Source organism: Neovison vison, chromosome 11 (assembly GCF_020171115.1).
Source record: "Neovison vison isolate M4711 chromosome 11, ASM_NN_V1, whole genome shotgun sequence".
In the NCBI taxonomy this organism is placed as follows: Eukaryota; Metazoa; Chordata; class Mammalia; order Carnivora; family Mustelidae; genus Neogale; species Neogale vison.
Window position 1 is genome coordinate 108,754,856 of NC_058101.1, and position 22,681 is coordinate 108,777,536.

The following is a 22,681-nucleotide window of genomic DNA, read 5'->3' on the forward strand; positions in this document are numbered from 1 at the left end:
CCAATTCCCCTCATCCTCTCCCATGCAGACGAACTAAAATAATTAGACACAGGGAGAGAGGGAATGCCCAGATCTTTCAAGAACTGTCAGATACAGAGTCTGAGCTGACACTAATACTGGGATAACCAAAATGCCAGCGTGTTCCCCTATTAAAGGTTTGTGAAAGATGAGGCATTCCAGTTTATTGAAGAACTTACTGAGGGAAGAAGGGAATCAGTAATTTGAAGTTCTTCAAGACATCTTGTTTGGAAGCCTTTTATCTGACCCTACTTATTGTTGGTTGCTTTTCCAAACTTGAAGAACAAAAACATGAATTCAGGAATCTAGCCCCTTGGTTAAATCTAGCCCCTTGTAGAATCAGCTACAGAAACTAAAGTGCCCTTAATCTATAGAACTTCATACAGAAAATGTGCTTGGTTGTTTCCATGTACAAAAAAATAAATACTTCCCTTTCTCTGATTATTTTGCAATTAATAAGTCCTCATTTACAGCATGCTTCCAGAATACATGAAAACTTGCACTGTAGCAGGCTGTCTTCGGCAGAGCTATTATTTCATCGGTGTCTTTACCACAACTTGTATTCTACCTCAATCATAACACTCGTCACCAAGACCAAAGTTATATACTGACTAATGTAATGCTCTGATTTGGCATCTATTTGGTCCATAACAAATTACTTCGAAACTTGTGTCCCAAACAACCACATTTATTATCTCACCATTTCTGGGGGTGAGCTTTTTGAGGAAAGCTGAGCTAGATGGAGTCACCTCACAGTCTATCCTACGGTTGCAGTGAAGATGGGAACTGGGACTACTGCCATCTGAAGCTTGCCTAGGGCTGGATGAACTGCTTTCCAGGGCCTCATTCATATGGTTGGCAAATGAGCACTGGCTACTCTCTCGTTCTACCACCTGGACCTATCCATATGGCTGCGTGGGCGTCCTCGCGGTGTGGAAGCTGACTTCTCCCAGAGCCAGTGATCCAGAAAGAGTGAGACAGATGTCACAGTGTCTTTTATGACCTAGCCTTAGAAGTCACATCCCATCATCTCTACAATATTCCATTAATAACACAGGTTGGCCCTACTCAGAGTGGGAGGCGACTGCATGAATACTGGGTGGCAAGGAGCGCTATGGGCCATCTGAAGTCTGGTTTATGACACGGTCCTACCCCCCTACTAGTGCATTTAAGGGTGGCCTTGGATTTACTTTAGCATCTGTAAAAAGTGTCCTCGTTGGATACAATAAGGACTGTTGAGTTTAACTGAGATAGATTATGTAAAATAGCAAAAACAAGTGAGAAGGTTAAAGTGGGGTAGGAATCAGGGAAAGAGTGCAATCTATGAAAATAGCCATCAACTCAACAAATGTACTGACTTTCCCAGGTTCAGGACTGCCAAACCAGTTTCACTCTATTTTATTGCCTTCTAGGATACGAAATTTAGCTCAACCTCAAGTTCAAATAAGCATTATTGAGGATACTCAAAGCATACAAATTTAAACAGTCAAAGGTCCTTGCCATTGTATTTTGCTATGCTTCAGTCAGGATTCAGCTAAGAGACAGAAACCATACCAGTTAAGAAATTGTTAGGTGGCAAGAGAGTTGGTTTACTAGGTGATTAAAAAGCCAAGAAGAGAAGACTACAATGTAATAAAGGTAGCAATTCCAATAAACTGCTACAATCTTTAGGGTTGAGAGAATAAAAGGACAATGTTGGAATTATTAAAACAGAAGGTTAAGAGAGGGGCCCAGCCAACCTGAGACTCAGACCTCTGAGGAGAGGGCTCTGGCTAGCTGGGGTCTCTGCGGATGCATCATGGGTGACTTTTGCAAGGGCTGGGAAAACTTCTAACTGGAATAAGCTGCGGCTACAAGAGGGCCTTGCTGCTACTGGGGTGAAGAAATGATGTTGGGGTGATATTCACAGGAAATGTAAGCATCAAAGGATAAAAAGGGAAGCTCTCGGTGCATAAACAAGAAAGAGCAAGTCCTTCTTCCTTCTCCACCCTCCTGGTCCCCCTCCTCCACAACCCCAGCGCTCCCTGTTGGCAGAGAATAAAATGATTCAGGCATCAAAGCAGAACAGTGGTTTACAAGAGTGCCAGCATCACGGAACCAAGTGTACAAGGGTATTCGGAGTTGAGAGAAAATAGTTTAACAGCTGTACACTGGGCGAACAAACAGCAAACAAGACAGACATCAACAATGCTGTCCACCATGTGTTACGCTCTTGTAATCTTTGCATTTTTGTGTGTATCCAGAGATACTCTTGTCATATCCCTTTGGGTTTATAAGTAGGAGGCTATGTTCTATCAGATAAGGTTATGTCCAAGTAGCCAAAATATATAAAGAACTTATACAAATCAATAGCCAAAAAACAAATAATCCAAATAAAAGTGGCATAAGACATGAACAGACTTTCTCCAAAAAAGACATTCAGATGACCAACAGACACATGAAAAAGTACCCAACATCATTGTCATCAGAGAAAAACAAATCAAAAACTACAGTGAGATATCACCTCACACCTGTCAGAATGGCTAAAATCAAAATGCAAGAAACAACAGGTATTGGTGAGGATGTGGAGAAAAAGGAACCCTCTCATGCACTGAGGGTGAGAAAGCAAACTAGAGCGGCCACTCTGGAAAACAGTATGGAGGTTCTTCAAAAAGTTCAAAATAGAACTACCAGTAATCACATTATTGGGTATTTACCCAAAGAATACAAAAAACACTAATTCTTTTCTTTTTAAAATTATTTTCTATTTAAATTCAATTAACCAAACATTTGGTGTATTATCAGTTTCAGATGTAGAGTTCAGTGATTCATTAGTTGTATATAACACCCAGTTCTCATTATATCACATGTCCTCCTTAATGGTTATCACCCAGTTACCCCAGGCCCACAACCCTCACCCCTCTAGGAACCATAAAAAAACACCAATTCAAAGGGACATACACACCCCTATGTTTATTGCAGCATTATTTATAATAGCTGAATTATGGAAATAGCCCAAGTCCCCATTGATAGATGAATGGATAAAGAATATGTGGTGTGTGTGTCTGTATATTATATATATATATATATATATATATATATATATATATATAAATATATATAAATACAATGAAATCCTACACAGCCATTTAAAAAAAATGAATCTTGCTATTTGTAACAACATGGATGGAACTACACAGTATAATACTAAGTAAAATAAATCACAGAAGGACAAATACCATATGATCTCATTCATATATGGAAAAAAGAGAGGCAAACCAAGAAACAGACTCTTAACTATAGAGAACAAACTGATGGTTTGGGGGGGAGGGGTGAGTGAAATAGGTGAAGAAAATTAAAAAGTACACTGATAATGTACAGAATTGCTGAATCACTGTATTATATGTCTGAAATTAATATAACACTGTATGATGATACTAGAATTAAAATTAAAAACTTAATAAAATTTTAAAGGAAAAGAAAAGGCTATGTCCAGGCATGAGCAACTAGAGGTGCAGCATGTGATAAGGCCCTGGCACTCCCAAAGAATGTGCAGGAGTAGAGCCGTGCTGTTGGAAAACACTGTTGGAGGTTCCACTGAAACTGAAGTGGTCACATCAAAGAGAAGATAGTGGGGAAAGAAAACAACTCTCACCACCACCCCATGTATGCGTGTGCACACACACACACACACACACACACGCACACACACACAGGAATACATAAAGTAGGAACACACGTAATGTCTCCAAATACAAACACATTCCAAAAATATGTGGCAACGGTCTCAGAGCAAAAGCCTTATCCAGCCACTCAAAGCATGGACAATGGACCAGTACAGGTCAAGGAACTGTTTGCTGTTAGCCCATAACAAAGTAAATACCAAAGTTGAGAGTAAACATTTAGAAACCTCCGTAGCACATTAGCAGAGTACTTTTATGTCTTTTCAATATAATAATGAAAATCAAGGCTTATTTTTGTCTTGGGGTTTGTATTTCCAATCTCATTTTTCTAACAATTGATTTTTATATTTTCTACCAAAAAAGCACCAGCCCACAATGGACAGAGAATATAAACAGAAGTCATCCTTCACTACCGATAACTTGAAAGACACTATCCTAAACCAGAGACTTGCTGCAAATTGAATGCAAGACACAGTAACTGGCACAGCTTGGCCGCCAGTTATCATTAGCTAGTGCTCCATGTGCATCATGGCCCAGGGGACATCCTGGGAGAGACAGTAGCTAGACAAGTTGAGGCCAGAGGACGGGCTCTAGTGCCAGGAAGCAATGGCACCTCTGTCCAGACAGTCTACCAAAAGAAGAAGATGCTGAAACTGAGCAGGGAAAGTCAAAGGGCTCATGACTACTGGCAGAACCTTCACCAGGAAATCTTCCAAGCAGCTACTCTACATTTTCAAGTGTTCAGCCATTGTTTGCCATGAACACCCTGAAGACCTCAAAAACTAGGGACATTTATTTATTTATTTATTTATTTATTTTTAAATTTATTTTTTATTTATTTTCAGCATAACAGTATTTCAACATAACACCATGCAATCCGTGCCCTCTATAATACCCACCACCTGGTACCCCAACCTCCCACCCCCCGCCCCTTCAAACCCCTCAGATTGTTTTTCAGAGTCCATAGTCTCTCATGGTTCACCTCCCCTTCCAATTTCCCCTAACTCCATAAACGTGTCCTTTCCAGCACCCCAGGTTTTTCTCATGATGTTCTGATGCTACAGTGCCAGATGCAAACAGAGATAACCCACATATCAGGAAGAAAAGACCTGAAGGCTATAAAGGCCATAATCAAAAGGTAAACTATATATAGTGACTCACCTGGTAAACAAGGGATTGAAACAACCCCACCTCATGTTTACCACAAATATGTAAATACTCTGGTTTCTCTTCAAATCTTACAAATCTTTTGCCTTTTACAACAAACATGTATTATTTATGTAATGTTTAAGAACAAAATAATTAAAAATGTAAGCCTTTAAGACTCAACAACAACATGCTCTTGCCTAATATCTATAAGTCTTAAGGTATCTCATAAGTGTTTTCCAGATGAGGTTCAAATCCTCTGGACCACAGCATCCCTCCTTGAATATAATATTTTCAGTAGCAATTATCTTCATCAATCCAACAGACATTCTTTCCAGTTACCTGTCTTAATGCACAGAACGAGCCTCTAGGAGTTTCTGGCAGTCTGACAAATTATATTTAACCCCATAATTGGCCATGGATCTACAAAATGCACAGTGACTATATAAAGATCTAAGGTTAAAAGATTTTAACGGGAGGGGAGCCTGGGTGGCTCAGGTGGTTAAGCCTTCGTCTCAGGTCATGATTCGGGGGTTCTGGGATCAAGTCTTGCAACAGGCTCCCTGCTCAGTGGGGCATCCGCCCTCTCCCTCTCTCTCTGCCCTCCCCCACCCCAGCTCATGCTTTTCTTTCTCCCTCTCTCTCAAATAAATAAATAAAATCTTTTTTTAAAAAAAAGGAATTTTTAACAGGAAAGAATTTTTAATAAGAAATGTTTTTTAATGATATTAACACTCATGGTACTAATGCCAAATTGACCCTTCCCTATTTAAAGATGGCTCAGAGTACAGACAGCACTAAATCCAGCCACTGAACATTCTGGAAAAAAAACTGTCTGTATATGAACTGTCTGTTAGGCATGTTGGCAGGCTATGTGCGTGATCTGAACAAATCAGACATGGGCCTTTACGTTTATAGAGCTTATAGTCTTAGACACTAAATGTGTAAACACACAAATAAATACATAATTACAAACTGTGATAAATATTTTGAGGATAACTGGCTGCTGTGAACCAGAATGAAAATAATAGGATGAATCTATTTTGAAACTGGAATCTAAGGTGAGCTGTGATACTAATACAGCAATGTGTGTACATAATAGGTTTGTGTTTATCCTGAGCCTTCTAGAAAACACAGCATTTATTGTCTTTTTTGGTATGTTCTCTGATTTTTAGGTTTTTATTATTTGGTTTGGCAGCCACACTTTGCTTCTAACATTAGCAGGACATGAAAGTGCTTGAGATGCCATTCTCACTTTTTATTTCATTAATATTCAATAAAACATTTGTAACATTTAACAACTCAGTATCTTTTTCCGTGATCCCTTCAGGCTTCTTCTGACCTTTGTTTTCCCTGGAGGAAAAATACATCATGCTGATTCTGTTTCAGAGCAGTTCAGTTTATTCTGAAAATATTCTCTTGACATAACGTATGATCACCTAGAGCTTGTGTGGTTAGCTGATGGTGAAGAATTACTGTAAGTCCATTTAACTCCTGCACGCTATATATTCATCCTAATCACTAGGTGAAAAAGAGACACTACTCAACAATACCAAATTTAAAAGTGTAAGTTAAAAGTGCCATGACGGAAAAGGAAAGGGGGTTGTGAGAGTAAAGCACAAGGGGCCCTGACCCAACCTGAGGGATTTGGGGAGGACTAACTGGAACAAGGGACGCTTATGCTAAAATCTGAAAAACAAGAGTTATTTTCCTGATCTCCCAATGCTAAATGTATTATATGTTATTATGAATTAGCTTACAGACACTCATCTAAAGATGGAAACATAATTCTTTTTTTCTAACCAGGACCTATTAGTGCTATACATGTTTACTAATTTAACAACAAAGTAAAATGAACACCATCCTAGAAGTCACAATTGTATTTACAAGTCATGGCAAGAGAAGGGAAACCACAGAGCCCAAATTGTGCTGAGTAAGGTAAAACTTTGCACAGCTTATCTAGAAAAAAAACGAACATGAACTTTGGATTCAAACAGACTTCAAATCAAATCCTCACTTTCTTAACTAACAAGTGTTCAGAAGCTAATAGGAAACATACTATCTACTTCCCAGGGCTGCGAGAGAGGATGAAACTAGTAACAAAGTGCCTAATAGTCACCAGGCATTCAATAAGTGTTCCTTTCTTCCCACTAAATAAAACCAACCACAGTTTTAATTTAGTTAATAATTTATATACTAAACAAGAATTATAACAGGAACAAACCCCTGTGACTTTTTCTGACACATCTGATTTAGTTTTCTTCCCCACAATCAGACAGAGCTGGCTATAAGATTAAGTAACCAGAAACTAGGAAGTTATTTGAATCCATCGATGAAGCTCCGAACGATTTGGGAGGAACCAAGGCTCACAGAGGTACTCTGGGGCTTCATGTGTTTTGCTTGCTGCTACAGCTTTTGGCATCTTTGGACAAAACCAGCTGTGTTCTAATTGCTACTAATTGGAAAGTGGGAAAATGACTAATTAATGGATTATCAATTATAATGCTATCTTGCAATTAGATTTGTTCTGTAAAAGAGAGATATTTAGAATTTGGGCCATTAATGTCCTCTTCACAAACATTAGTGAAATAAAGGCTCGATTATGTTTGCGTCTTGTGTATATGTGTCCACATATGTTATAAATATGAGATATTTTCTCTACCCCTAGACAGTTTTGCTGAAATTAATTTGTAAAGGAGCTTTATTTAATTTGTTTAAAAGCTAGTGTTTGTAAAAATTGGGCACTCTGAAACTCAAAAAGATAAGAACTAACCCAAAAGTTTTTCAAGTTCATGTGATCCAGGATAATCTTTGGTAAATTAAAATTTGATTGCTGGTTTAATTAAAATAGATGTACTTAGAGTTATCAGCATTAAATATAAAATGTTTATTCTACCAAGATTTCCTATAGGTCAAATAAGTTCATGTTATCTCTGTTGCAATCTGTCAGCAAAAATTACTTAAAATGATTACTTTTTTCCTGTCTCAAAGTTTTCATGGGTAATTGTTTAAGAGCAAACAGGTTAAATAAATAAAAAGATTTCTAGGTAAACTTTTAATAGTTTTCAAAATCTTTGTTAACCTGGAACTTTGAAGTTTTGCTAGGTTAAATGATACATTGGGTTAAATTCATAGAATATGTAAATCTTTTCCAAGTAAGATAAAATACTAAAACAATTACAAAACACAGGTTTGACAGCTTTTGTCCTATTGCAGAGAAATTGTAGATACTTGGGTCTATGAGTAAATATGTTTTATGCTTTATTGATAGTTACACTATGAAAAAACACATGTTTCTAGAAGTTATGAAAAATATTCATAAATTTGTCATCTAAAGATTTCTAATGTAACAGTTCACAATGTGTTACTACTTAGTTTTCACTGGAAGCTGAAGTTTCTAAAAGTTAAAATTCTGATAAATGTAATTGAGACTGCTAGAAATGATAAAGATAGCAACTTTATACATAGGAAAGTAAGAGAAATGTTAAAAGAAATGATATAAGAAATGACAAGTAATTTTGTCATGAAATGAGACAGGTTATTTAGAGAGGAAATTTTTAGGACAAAATCTAAATGAAAAAAGAAAAGTTGTAAAGGGGAATATTTAGAAAAGAATTTTAAGTGTGGCCAGGACTTAGAGAAATGAATAAGTTTTAAAAGTATACTAGTATAAGATTAGAATTCAGTTTTTCTCTCTGTTAGAAAGACAAAGTTTTCTTGGATTGTTGGTCTGCTCTTGATAAAAAATCATGAACAAAGGCGTTTCTTTATCTGCCCAAAAAAATTTTCTATATTTCGTCTTTATCGGATCTTAAGAAGTTTAAATCTTCTCAATGTTAAAGGAGCTAAGTTTTTCTAACAACTGTGTAACCTTCTGTATTTGTCCAGAATCTCTTATGGCTACCTTGGTTAAACAGATAATTAAATTTTAAGTTTTGAAATGATCTCTGATCCTATTTAGGCATATGCTTTAAAATGTTTTGATTGTTGGGCACCTGGGTGGCTCAGTGAGTTAAAGCCTCTGCCTTCAGCTCAGATCATGATGTCAGGGTCCTGGGATGTAGCCCTGCATGGGGCTCTCTGCTCAGCAGGAAGCCTGATTTCCTCTCTGTCTGCCTCTCTGCCTACTTATGATCTCTCGCTCGCTCTCTGTCAAATAAATAAATAAAATCTTTAAAAAACAATCTTTTGATTGTTATAACTTCTCAAATATTCAAATCATAAAATGAAGTCTTTTTTGATAATTAGCTTGTCTACTTGCTATGTTAAAACTACATGGAAGCATTGTCAGTTAAGGGATGATAAATCTTCTCAGGTTATATTGTACGAGTGAATGCTATAACTGTAATAGAAAGTATATAAAATTCCTAAAGTTCTAATATGTTCTGGTGCAATGCTATCACTTAAAATTCTAATTATTAAAATGTTATATGTCCAAAATAACCAAATTTTTTTGTGGACTGCATTAAAATGAACTCTCATTAGATTTTTAACCATGGCCATTTTGAGTCTTTTGCCATTTATGATTATTGTTAGACCCTGATGCTCTCAAAGATGCATTTCAGTTTCAAGGAGGTTCATTAAAAGGACTTTTGAGGGACACTTGGGTGGCTCGGTTGATTAAGCATCGGCCTTTGGCTCAGGCCAAGATCCCAGGGTTCTGGGATCGAGTCCCACATTGGGCTCCTTGCTCAGCGCAGAGCCTGCTTCTCCCTCTGCTAGCCACTCCCCCTGCTTGCTCTCTCTCTCTCTACAAATAAATAAATAAAAATCCCTAAAAAAATAAGGACTTATCAGGAAATGACAGATGCTGGCAAGGAGGCGGAGAAAGGGGAACCCTCCTACACTGTTGGTGGGAATGCAAGCTGGTGCAAACACTCTGGAAAACAGCATGGAGGTCCCTCAAAAAGTTGAAAATAGAACTACCAGCAATTGCACTACTAGGTATTTACTGTAAAGATACAAACGTGGTGCTCCAAAGGGGCATGTGCACCCGAATGTTTATGGCAGCAATGTCCACAATAGCCAAACTGTGGAAAGAACCTAGGTGTCCATCAACAGATGAATGGATAAAGAAGATGTGATATATATATATACAATGGAATACTATGCAGTCATCAAAAGAAATGAAATCTTGTCATTTGCGACAACATGGATGGAGCTAGAGGGTATTATGCTTAGCAAAATAAGTCATTTGGAGAAAGACAACTATCATATGATCTCCCTGATATGAGGAAGTGGAGATGTAACGTGAAGGTTTGGGGGGTAGGAAAAGAAAAAATGAAAGAAGATGGGTCAGGAGGGAGACAAACCATAAAAGACTCAATCTCACAAAACAGGCTGAGGGTTGTTGGGGGAAGGGGGGTCAGGAGAGGGTGGTGGGGTTAGAGACATTGGGGATGGTATGTGCTATGGTGAGTGCTGTGAAATGTGTAAACCTGGGGATTCACAGACCTGTACCCCTGGGGATAAAAATACATTATATGTTTATTAAAAAATTTAAAAATTAATTAAAAATAAAGAAATAAATAAGGACTTTTGACAAATACAGGCTTTTGATATTTTTAATATCACAAAACTAAACTAAAAATTTCTAGAATAGGAAAACTACATTCAAACAAAACAAGTATAACACTGGACTAAATGAACTGAGAAGGATGGTTATAGTTTTTAATGACTCTTGTTTGAAACACTGCTGGTTTTCTAATTTTTGCTCTTCAAGATATAAGGAAATTTTTTTCCCTTATGGTATCTACAACTTATAAAAATTTGATTTAAAAAATGCTTTATAAACAAATTAAGACATTTATCTTTTTTCCTTACCTGAAACCTCTAGAATTCAAAAAACTCTCAGTGAGTATTCTTTCTTTCATGGCAATTATCATTATTTGTGTAAGTTCAATAAGAATCTGTTCTCCTGGGGTACCTAGTCAGAATAGCATACAACTCTTGATCTCGAGGTCATGAGTTCAAGCCTCAATTTGGGTGTAGAGATTACTTACATAAAAACTTAAAAAAAGAAAAAGAATTTTTTCTCCTTTTAACATTGGTTATTTTACTATGACTTTGACTGGGATGTTATATTTGAAAGAGATGCATAGACTCAGATTTAACCAGACAGTTTCAAGGAACTAAGGTTAACTTTATGGAGCCAATGGAGCCAATGGAGCCCCTTGGAAATTTGGACCTGATATCTTGCTTACAAAGTTTCCAGCAGCCTTACCAGGTGAATAAAAAAATGTAACTTCCTGACAGGTATAGGAACCTCAGGATATTTGGGGGACCTCAGGAAGAGAGGAATTCACCAAATCTACATATACTGCAAGTGAATTTGATGGTAACTATTTGACTTGGCTTCTGGCCCTGAGAGGCTATTAAATATTCAATCTGAAATTCCTTATAAAAAGTTCCATCTGAGCCGATTTTTTGTCCAGCAAAACAGATTTCAAAAACCCATGTGGTCAATCACTATTCTTGCAATATTTATGTAAACAATTAGGTCAAGTTCATTAAAACTGGATTTGTTTGGTTGCTCCTGGGTGGTTGAGCCAGTTAAGCAGCTCACTCTTGGTTTCAGCTCAGGTCATGCTCTCAGGGTGGGTTGTAAGGCCAAGTCCCACATCAGGTTCCACACTCAGCACAGAGTCTGCTTAAGATTCTGACCCCCTCCTTCTCCCTCCCTCTGCTTGTGCACTCTTACTCTCCCCCTCCTTCTAAAATAAATAAATAAATAAAATCTTTTTTTTAAAAACTGGATTTGTTTTTACAAACAATAAATTAGTCTTAATTTGGCTATCCTTCAGTGGAAATGAGGGTGATTTTGGAGAAAAAGATTTCAATAACACACATTATGCATGTTAAATTCTAATTCTGATAAAGTGTCTTTGAGTGTTTCCTGTTTGCCTATAAACTTAGGCCAGATCCTGAATTCTTCCGATTTCTTTAAATATCTGGCTATGACTCCAAAGTAAAGTTTCTAATATTCTCCAATTCTTTTGATTTGAAATCACTGAGAAATAGAACTGCCCTTTTCCACAAAGCCCTGAAAACTGAAGCTAGCTAGACTTAAGGTCACGGGCAGAGAAACTGCCACAATGGTCCATGTTTACACAATATTCCTGCCTAATGCTCTGTGGTCACTCAGAAGGATCAACCAATGACATGTGAACTACAAGCCCCCAAAATCCACCAGGTTGCCACTGCCTGCACCTACTCCATTTGAGGATGCTTTCAGTCTGATATCCAGAAATCGTCTCACTGGATTCAAACACTATATTTGTACTTTGCTCCAAACATTAACCTGTGTTTTTCTTTTGTTTCCATAGAAATGCCTCTTGTGAATTACCTAACAATTTGCATAACACAGGCCTAACTCTGATGGCTCACCTGCAGGAGCACCCCTACAATGAGACAACTATTTCAACTTAGATATAGATATATAGATTGTTTAAAGTCATGACAATATTTAATTAAAAATAAAAACAAATGACTTCTCTGGTAGGAAAAAAGACTTTGATTTTTAACAGTGTAATCCAGATACTTGTCACACATGTGCATCCCCTCTTTCATTCACTATTTCCCCTCCCAAAAAAATGGCTGGCGTATATACTCCCTTCCATGTTTTCTGAGTATTTCTGGGCTTACGTTCATGTGGTCTGAATTCCTAGTCCTACTGAATTTTTTTTTTTTTTTTGAAGCATCCCATGGGTCAGCTGTCCTCCTAAAGCTACTGTCATCTGTGTCACCTCACCATATGCTGTACTTTCCCTCTTCCTGTATTTTCCAAGCACCACTAACACAAGGCCCTGGTGGACAGTTGACTTTGCTGAGGGCTTAGGAAAGATAGATGATAGTGCAGTGAAACATGAACAGACAACAACGTTATTCTGTTGCACCCACACAAAAAAGATTTTAAAAATCCAGCTATAATTTACTTACACTAACATAATTATTCGTCTATACCTCTTCCATCTAATCCCTGGCAAGAAGCCTTGCCCGACATAACCACCCATGACAACAAAGGCATTTTTCCTATACCAGATTGAATTTTTCACTTTTCCCTGGCCAATTATCACAAACCATATAGGCAGATTCTAAAATAATACTGTTTCTTCCTGTTACATCAATATTGATGTAACTTACCTAACTTACCTAACTGGATATATATAATATATACCTAACTGGAGATAGATAGATAGATAGATATCTCTAACTGGATATACCTAACTTACCCACTTACCTAACTGGATATATATCAATGCATCTAAGGAAACTCCATCTGAAACAAAAGGTTTTCATTCCCTACCAAGAAGTGATAAAGACGCTCTCCTTCACCAAATCTGAATCAGGTTCCTCTGAACCCTCTTCCCAACTAGGTCCTGGCCTTGGGCACTGTCCTTGGCCTGCTTAGTTCAGTTTTAGGAAGAATACTGAATTATTTTAGCAAAAAAAAACAAAACAAACAAATAAAAAACAAAAACAAAAATTACATTCAATATCTGGTCTAATTTCTCTTCTTCCACCCTTGGTATCTTATCACCCTTGCTTGTCTTCAGCAAGGATCCCGTGGAGCCAAGCTAGCAAGAACCTTCCTAGTCTTGACCTTTGCTCTTAGTAATTTTCCTTCCACTGACCACCACTGAACCCTGCTCCTTGGCCATAAATCTCCACTTGTCTTTGTCATATTTGGAGTTGAGCCCAATCTCTCTCCCCTACTGCAAAACCTGCTCTGCCCAAGTCTCTCTTGAATAAAGTCTTCTTTATGCCTTTAACAACTGTCATGAATGATTTTTTTCTCTTTAACAAGAGCCAACTGCAAGAAAGGAAAGTGAAGGCATCCCAGGAAAATGACCTGTGTGCATTCACTGGGTCATCAAAATATTCTTATTTGTTAAAAAACATGAAAGATCATAAGTCTGCTGGACTTATATTCAAAATTTAAAGAGAATTTAGACAAGAAATGGTGGCATATAGTTCTTCAAAAATTTCAATATCATGAAAGATAAAACCTAAGAAACCACTCGCAATTGAAGGAGACAAATGAAATATGACAACTAAATGTAATCCATGATCCTGGACTGGATCTTGAACTCATAGGGGGAAACATGCTATAAAGTAAATTATTGGAGGGGCGCCTGGGTGGCTCAGTTGGTTGAGCATCCAGCACTTGATTTCAGCCTATGTCAAGATCTCAGGATCATGGGCTCAAGCCCCACATCAGACTCCAAACTCAGCTCAGTGTCTGCTAGTCCCTCTCCCTCTGCTCCTCCATCCTACCCCCTGCAATCTTGCTCTCTCTAAAATAAATAAAATCTTAAAAAAAAAAAAGTAACTTATTGGAAAATGATCAAAACTAGAATATGGATATAGGGTTTTTTTCTTCATACTTAAAAAAATACATATTTGAAACAACCCAAATTTACAGAAAAGTAGCATGTACAGAACAAAGACTTTATCCACCTGAACTATTTGAGAATAAGTTGACAATGTAATGTCCTGTTATCCCCGACCTCTTTAATCTATATTTGTGCAAAGATATTCTAACAGTACAAACATCAAAATCAGGACATTCATATTAATACTTTACTACCATCTATTCCTCACCCGAGTTTCATTAATTATCCTAATAATGTCCTTAAAACCTAAGGATCCAATTAAGTATCACAAGTTGCACTTAGTTAACATATCTTTTTAACTTTCCCAGAACTGGAATAGCTCCTCATACTTCCCTTGACTTTCACGGCCTTAATACTTTGGCAATTTCTCTATAACTTAAAAATGTTTTTCAAAATTAAAAAAAAAATTTTTTTAAAGGAGTCAATGCAATTGCTATCTCAAGCAAAATTTCAGAAAGAACTCCATCCTCAAGACTGAGAGAGTAGAGCTAAAGTAGTTATTACATGTAATCACAGTGTTTTATAGAACCACTGAGAACTTTGTAATAATCTATGAAAAGTAGATTAGGTGATTTCAAAGGTATCAAATTTCTGTTTTATAACAGTCCTTACTAATTAATCTAGACCTTGTACCCATTGGGTGCCATTCTCCTACTGGGATTTCTTTTTTTTTTTTTTTTTTTTTTTAATTTTTTTTTTTTAAAGATTTTATTTATTTATTTGACAGAGAGAGATTACAAGTAGGCAGAGAGGCAGGCAGAGAGAGAGAGAGGAGGAAGCAGGCTCCCTGCAGAGCAGAGAGCCCGACGCGGGACTCGATCCCAGGACCCTGAGATCATGACCTGAGCCGAAGGCAGCGGCTTAACCCACTGAGCCACCCAGGATTTCTTAGGAATATCTTCTGAACCCCAAGCTTTGCATAGGACTCAGGGACCTTAAAAAATCAATTTATAAGCTACACCTAAGGCAAAAAAAATGAAACTAAGTCCATAATAGAAAAAAAACAAGGAGACTAAAAAGATTTCTACTTAGAGATACTAGTGGTATATATTTCAGGATTTTGAAATGAAATAATAAAAGGAATGAAATAAATGCCTAATATTTAAAAATACTCCAAGAATAGAAAAATTAAAATGAAAAAAAAAATAGCTGGATATGTTAACAAAAATATACAAATGTTCTTTCCAGTTTCAAATGATGGAAAAAAAGAAAAGATCACAAAGTAAAAATCTTTGTAGTTCCAGTCCCAGAATTTGAAATCCCAAGGAACACACATAGAACACAAACAAAAGCAGAATGTGCCAATATTTATTCATCCATGTCTATGTGTGGAAGAGGTTGTTTTGACTTTAAGTCGTTAATTTTGTTTCTTTAAGCAAATATAGCTCCAGAGTAAAGAAAAAAGAGCATTCATTAAGGTTTATTGTAATATTGGTTGATTCCCCAATATTATTCTTCCCCACAGATGATTAAACTAAATCTAACAGTAGCTTTTAACATTCTCCCCACAACTGTTCTTGGTGTATGGGCATGTGACTTGAGTTGGCCCAATCAGCTTATAATCTCCCATGAGTTTAACTGGGTTCTATCTGGGTTGGCTGTTTTGTCACTTTATCATGACTACGTCACCAAGTGAGATGACATTCCTATTTTCTGGAATTCAGTGGGATGGCACTTCTATTTCTGGGATTTCAAAGCTAGTAATCAAATTCAAAATACCCTTCTCCTCTTGTCTCCCAATTTCAAATGAATGAGGAAGCATGTAGTACCAATTAGAGATTCTAATCACAAGGAGAAGCTGCCCCCAGTGAATTCAACAGGGACAGCAGAGCAGAGAAAAAGATACAATCTAAGTTCTTACTGACATCGTTGACCCAGTAAATCAGCCACCTCAAAAGTCAACCCTAGCTCTGGAAATTAAAGCCATAATGATCTTATTTAAGCTAATTTGGGGTCAGAGATTCCTATCATTTCCCACTAAAAATGTCTTGAATAATTTAGTTCCCTCCCCTGTAGTCTAAATAAATTATTCCCAACGTTCTTTTGGTCTCCCCATAGCAAGTGAATTGTCTGAACTCTGAACTCTAATTTAAGTTTCAAAATGGACCCATGGGTCAGTAAAGATGTGACCTTTGCAGGGCTCAGTCACAGAAATCTGACAGGCCCTATATATTTCCCATTATAAATTAACTAATTGGCATTACAGTGTGCAGACACCTAGGAGTTTAATTTATTGTGCTTCCTTTCTCAGTACTACCTTATCTTGTATTTTTTAAAAGTTCCTGTTTTCTGGAACTCTAAAATTAGCAATAAAATCATGGGCCACATTTTTATGATATGCTAATGAATATATTAGTCTGTATTCTGAGATATGCTTTAAAAAGATGAATCATAAAAAGGTAAATTATATGAACTTATTTTAAGTGTAAGAGTAATCATCTCCAGCAATACACAAATGCATAATACACAAAATTGAACCAATTTTTGCAGTAATAGATACTAACACCTAATTATTCCACTCTACTGCCTCCCCTCCCCCCACAAATCAAGAAACAAAATGCAGTAGTTACTATACTATACTTTTAAAAAACACATTGCCCTCAGAGGGTGACTCTTCAAAAGTCTTAACCCAAACTATCTGGGGCTAGAAGTATCTTTCCTTTCACTAATAACCTTAATACTGTAGCAGTATAAGAATAACTGCAAAAGTACAGAGCAACTGTGGTCTGGGGCTGGGACAGCACCTGCACATTCCTCCTAATCTCCTCCTGGGAAGAGAATTAAAGGGAAATTCCAGTCAAACAGGCACATCTCAGCCATATTTACAGCTCTCAGACAAGGCAGCCTATTCATGACAAAACTGCTTTCACCACCATCAAATGCTCCCTGGCCTACTTATTACTATTTAAGTACCTGAATTTCGTAACTCGTCACTGGCATAAACTGCAGTGTCTTTCTAAATCATCACTCAGACCTGTTTGCTCTGTAAAATCCTTCCAGGAAAACAAAGGTTATTTAACAACATGGGTCATTGAATATCGAGGCCACTTCAAAGATGTTGAAAACACACAGCTGAAAATAATTAAACCAATCAATAAGACAGTTTACCAAACATGTAACTTAATTTCAGTTACTAGATTTACTGAAGGAACAGCCTTTCCTATATTGGTCTCCAGCTTTCCCAAATAATACTGTCCTTTAAATTAAAGTTCCAGCTCAATTCCCAGGAATCTGCTCTTATTCTGTCCACCACATTACTAATCCACCAGCATGATTCTTTGCCTTCAAGGCAAGTTTAAAGTTATTAGATTCACAGATTCATATTTCTGTAGATTTCATATTTTCATTCCTGTTTCTCCAACAGACTAACAGCAAGTTTTTTCTCTTTTCCCTAACACATAACTTCCCTAACACACAGCACAGTATACTTCAAAAAGATTCACCTAATTCTCTGAAACCATTGAAGCATTTCATAGTGAAATTAGTTAATTATTAAATATTTTACATTTATAAAAAACTATAGACACAAGATGAGTAAGTCTTTGTCCCTAAAGAGGAAGGTCAAGAAAAGAACATGATCTTTCATATTAAAAGGCAGAGCAAGAGGGATAATATAAGAAATATACCAATTTCTCTGGATGCTCCAAAGAGGGAAAATCATGTATGGATGAAAGGTTTCACTTGGAAGAGGATTTCTGAGATGAACCTTTAATGAAAAGTAGAAATTCCACCTATAGAAGTGAAGGTATAGGAAACAAAATTAACAAAAGACAGTATAGGAACAACAAATCTTCCAGATTTGTTGAAACAAAGTATCACCAGTGAAGGAGTGAAATAAGAGCAGCAAAATTTATAGAGAGATATATTTAAAGTCTTTGCATCCGGAATAACAAAGTCCTACCTAATTTGACAGATTTGTTGTGGAACCACTGAAAAATAGTTTTAAAGGAAATTATATAACTTCCCTTTGGAAACCTACTAGGCCAGTGGGGTTTGGATGAACTAAAATGAGAAGAAACCAGAAGGTCAATGAAGAAGTTATGAGGGCTACACCATTTAAGAAACAGTAAGGAACACCATTTCACACTATCTAGAAGGGCTATAGTGAAAGGAAAAAAAGAAAAATAGCAAATAGCAAGTGTTGATGAAAAGTGAAGAAGTTTGAGGCCTTATACACTGCATGTAAAATGTAAAATGGTGCAGCCACTGTGTCAAATGGTTTTGCAGTTCCTCAAAAATTAAACACAGAGTTACCATAACTTAGCAATTCCACCTCTAGGTATATACATAAGAGTTAAAAATGTATGTTCTGCACAAAAGCCTATATGGGAATACTTATAGTAGCATTATTCATAAAGCCAAAAAGTGGAAACAACCTAAATATCCATAACTTGAAAAATGGTAAACAAACTGTGGTATACCCATACAAAAGAATATTGTTTGGCAATAAAAAGGAATGAAGCACTGATACATGCTACAGCACAGTAGAACCTTGGAAGTGTTACAGTAAATCAAAGAAGCCAATCACATGAGGTTGTATATGTATGTATATTTGTATATATGTATGATTCCATTTAAATGAAATGTCTCAGATAGGCAAATCCATACAGACAGAAAGTAGATTAGTGGTTGCCAGAAAATAGGCAGAGGGGGGAATTAGAAAGAATGGGGTTTCTTTTTGGGGTGGCAGAAATATTCTGGAATTAGTATTAGTGACGGTTCCATAATATTGTGAATATATTCAGTGATTAAATTGTATACCTACAAAGTTAAAATGGTGAATCTTATGTTAAATGAATTTTAACTCGATAAGAAAAAGAAACTGAAGAAATGAATTACAATAAAGGTCATGTGAGTAGAAACAAAATGAGTGAAAAGTTAAGGAGTTATAATCCACATGTTTTTGCAACTATTATATTTTATCAGAGCTAAAGTGCCATCAATTTTAAGATGCATCATAATTTTATATACCAGAAGGAAAGCAAAATATTACCAATTAAACAATGATATGCCATTGATGGTAAGAAGCAACTGGTACAACAAATTTTACCTTAGGGGGCACCTGGGTGGCTCAGTGGGTTGAACCTCTGCCTTCAGCTCAGGTCATGATCCCAGGGTCCTGGGATTATGCCCCGCATCCGGCTCTCTGCTCAGTGGGGGACCTGCATCCCCCTTCCCCTCTGCCTGCCTTTCTGCCTACTTGTGATCTCTATCTGTCAAATAAATAAATAAAATCTTAAAAAAAAAAAAAAGAAATTTTATCTTATAAAAAAGTGCTTTAGAATCAAGGAAATGTAGAATTAGATGCAGGAAATAAAGAAAATATGTAGTTTAGAAATAGAGAAAGATCTATGTTGTGCAGAAACACAGTGAATTCAGTTTGGACCATCACGGGTCCCAAATAAGCTATTTGGATATTCCTGTTGGGGTTAATGAATTATTAATATATAGAAATGTAATGGGAGGGATATTACACTTTTAGATGTATACAACACTGAGAATCTTGAAAACTACAACCCTAAAAATCAATGATCAAGAAAGATAAATCCAGTCTCTCAAGAAAAATTGATGACCTTTTTTTTTTTTTTCTTTAAATTAGAAGCAGCCCTCACATCTAAAAGCCCAGGGATTTACCATTCTGATATCTGTTTTCTAGCTTCCTCTCAAAACACTTTTTAGCAGGTTCTTTTGATATTTATAAAAAATAAAAGTCTCTATCTTCAAAGAAACTCATCAAAGTGCAACACAAAAACAAAAGCAGAAAGAAGGCTAATAAGTCCATTAATGGCTACTGTGCAGCTGAGGTAAATATTAAATTTGATCAGCATTCATTAAGCATGGAGAACTTTTCAGTCTCTGAACTATACCCTGAAGGATTTGAAATGCAAGTAAAATAAAATTTTTACAATTAAGGAAGCTAGAGGTGGAAATGAGGTGTCAGAAAGGATAAAAATAACAGAACACAAGACAGAATAACTTTTGCTTCATATAGCTATCTATGTGTGAAGAGTACAACCTATGTAAACATGAGTGCTGTGGAGCTTCAAAGAGGGAAAAGATTGCACCCAAAAAGGAGAACTGGAAAAGGTAAGATAGATAGGTACATGAAGATGGACTTAATATATTAGAGTTCAAGGGCAGCTGGCTGGTTCAGTTGGTAAAACATGAAACTCTTTATCTCAGAGTTACAAGTTTGAGACCCGCATTGGATGTAAAGCTTAAAAATTTTCTTCAATTCCTTAAAAAAAAAGAATAAATTAGAATTTAGTAGGCAGAGATGCAGCAGTGGGGTTTGTTTTTTGTTTTTGTTTTTGTTTTTTAAGATTTATTTATTTATTTGAGAAGGGGGAGAGGGGAGGAGTAAAGGGAGAGAGAGTCCCAAGTAGACTCCATGTTCAACAGTCTGAAGACTACTAAATGGACTTGAAAAAAGTGTAGAAGACACCAGAGAAACTCTGGCTGCAAAAATAAAAGACCTAAAAACTAGTCAGGCTGAAATTTTAAAAAATGCTGTAACTGAGACACAAAACCAAATGGATATAAGCACAAGGACTGACGAAGCAGAGGACAGAAGAGGTGATATTAAAGATAAAATTATGGAAGGGCACCTGGGTGGCTCAGTCATCAAGCATCTGCCTTTGGCCCAGGTCATATCCCAGGGTCCTGGAATCAAGTCCTGCATCGGGCTCCCTGCTCAGTGGGAAGCCTGCTTCTCCCTCTCCCACTCACCCTGCTTGTGTTCTCTCTCTCTCTCTCTGTCAAATACATAAAATCTTTAAAATATTATGGAAAATAATGAAGTTGAAGAGGGAAAGGAAACTATTAGATCACAAAGGTAGACATAGGGAACTAGTGATTCCATAAAGAGAAATAATATCCATATCATAGAAGTCCCAGAAAAGAGTTGCATAAAGGGTCAGAAGGTTTATTTGAACAAATTATAGCTGAGAATTTCCCTAATCTATGGAAGGAAATAGTCATTTAAGTCCAAGAGGCACAGAGAACTCCCACAAAATCAACAAAATCCAGGTCAACACACAACATGTCATAGTGAAACTTCCAAAATACAAAGATAAAGAGAGAATTATGAAAGCAGATGAAAGCAGCTATAGACAAAAGATCCTTAAACTACAAAGGCAGACCCATAAGGTTAGCAACAGAGCTGTCCACAGGGAGCTGGCAGGCCAGAAAGGTCTGGTATGATATATTCAAGGTATTAAATGGGAAAAATATGCAGCCAAGAATATTTTATCCAGCAAGGCTGTTATTGAGAATAAAAGGAGAGACAGTTTCCAAGACAAACAAAAGCTAAAGGAATTCGTGAACGCTAAATCAGCTCTTCCAGAAATACTAAAAGGGAATCTTTGAGCATGAAAGAGACACCAAAGGTAACAAAAACTAGAAAGGACAAGAGGCAATCTATAAGAACAGTGACTTTATAGGTAATATAATAGCACCAAATTCATATCTTTTAATAATTATTCTGAATGTAAATGGATAAATACCCCAACCAAAAGACACATGGTATCAGACTGGATTAAAAAAACAAAAAAAACAAAAAAAACAAGACCCACTGACATGCTGCTTACAAGAGACTCATTTTAGACCCAAAGACACCTCCAGATTGAAAGTGAGGGGGTGGGGAACCATTTATCATGCTAATGGACATCAAAAGAAAGTTGGTGGAAGAGGGCCTGGGAGGCTCAGTCAGTTAAGCATCTGCAATTGGCTCAGGACATGATCTCGATGTTCTGGGATCAAGCCCCACATTGGGCTCCCTGCTTAGCAGGGAGTCTGCTTCTCCCTCTGCCCCTCCCCCTGCTCAAGTTCTCTCTCTCTCTCTCTCAAATAAATAAAATGTTAAAAAAAAAAAAAAAACTGGGCGCCTGGGTGGCTCAGTGGATTGGGCCGCTGCCTTCGGCTCGGGTCATGATCTCAGGGTCCTGGGATCGAGTCCCGCATTGGGCTCTCTGCTCAGCGGGGAGCCTGCTTCCTCCTCTCTCTCTTCCTGCCTCTCTGCCTACTTGTGATCTCTCTGTCAAATAAATAAATAAAATCTTGAAACAAAACAAAAAACTAAGAAAGCTAGAGTAACCATACTTATATCAGACAAACTAGATTTTAAGCCAAAGACTGTAACAGAGATAAAGAAGCACACTATATCATAATGAAGGCATCTATACAACTAGAAGACCTAATAATTATATATATATCCTTAACTTGGGCACAGTCAAATCTATAAACCACTCAATAATAAAATCAAAGAAACTCGCTGATAATAATGCAATGATAGTAGGGAAATTAACATCCCACTCACAGAAATGGACAAATCATCTAAGTGGATCAACAAGGAAACAGGGGCTTTATTATTTTTAATATTTTATTTATTTATGTTAGAGAGAGAAATATCGAGAGAGAGAAAAAAAGAAAGCACTAACAAGAGGGAGAGGGAGGAGGCTC

The 22,681-nt window shown here is 36.8% G+C and overlaps 1 protein-coding gene across 3 annotated transcripts in view; it reads left to right on the forward strand.

Moving 5' to 3' along the window:
* The first annotated feature begins 7,050 nt into the window (after positions 1-7,050).
* ADH4 (alcohol dehydrogenase 4 (class II), pi polypeptide) overlaps positions 7,051-22,681 on the forward strand; it is a 39,794-nt gene continuing 24,163 nt past the window's right edge. Inside the window, exon 1 of one of the 3 annotated variants that reach the window (XM_044224427.1) lies at positions 7,051-7,200. In XM_044224427.1, coding sequence (XP_044080362.1) covers positions 7,159-7,200 — 42 coding nt within the window. In that variant the 5' untranslated portion in view covers positions 7,051-7,158. The remainder of the gene's footprint in view (positions 7,201-22,681) is intronic. The other 2 variants (XM_044224428.1, XM_044224429.1) reach the window with 2 other exon arrangements.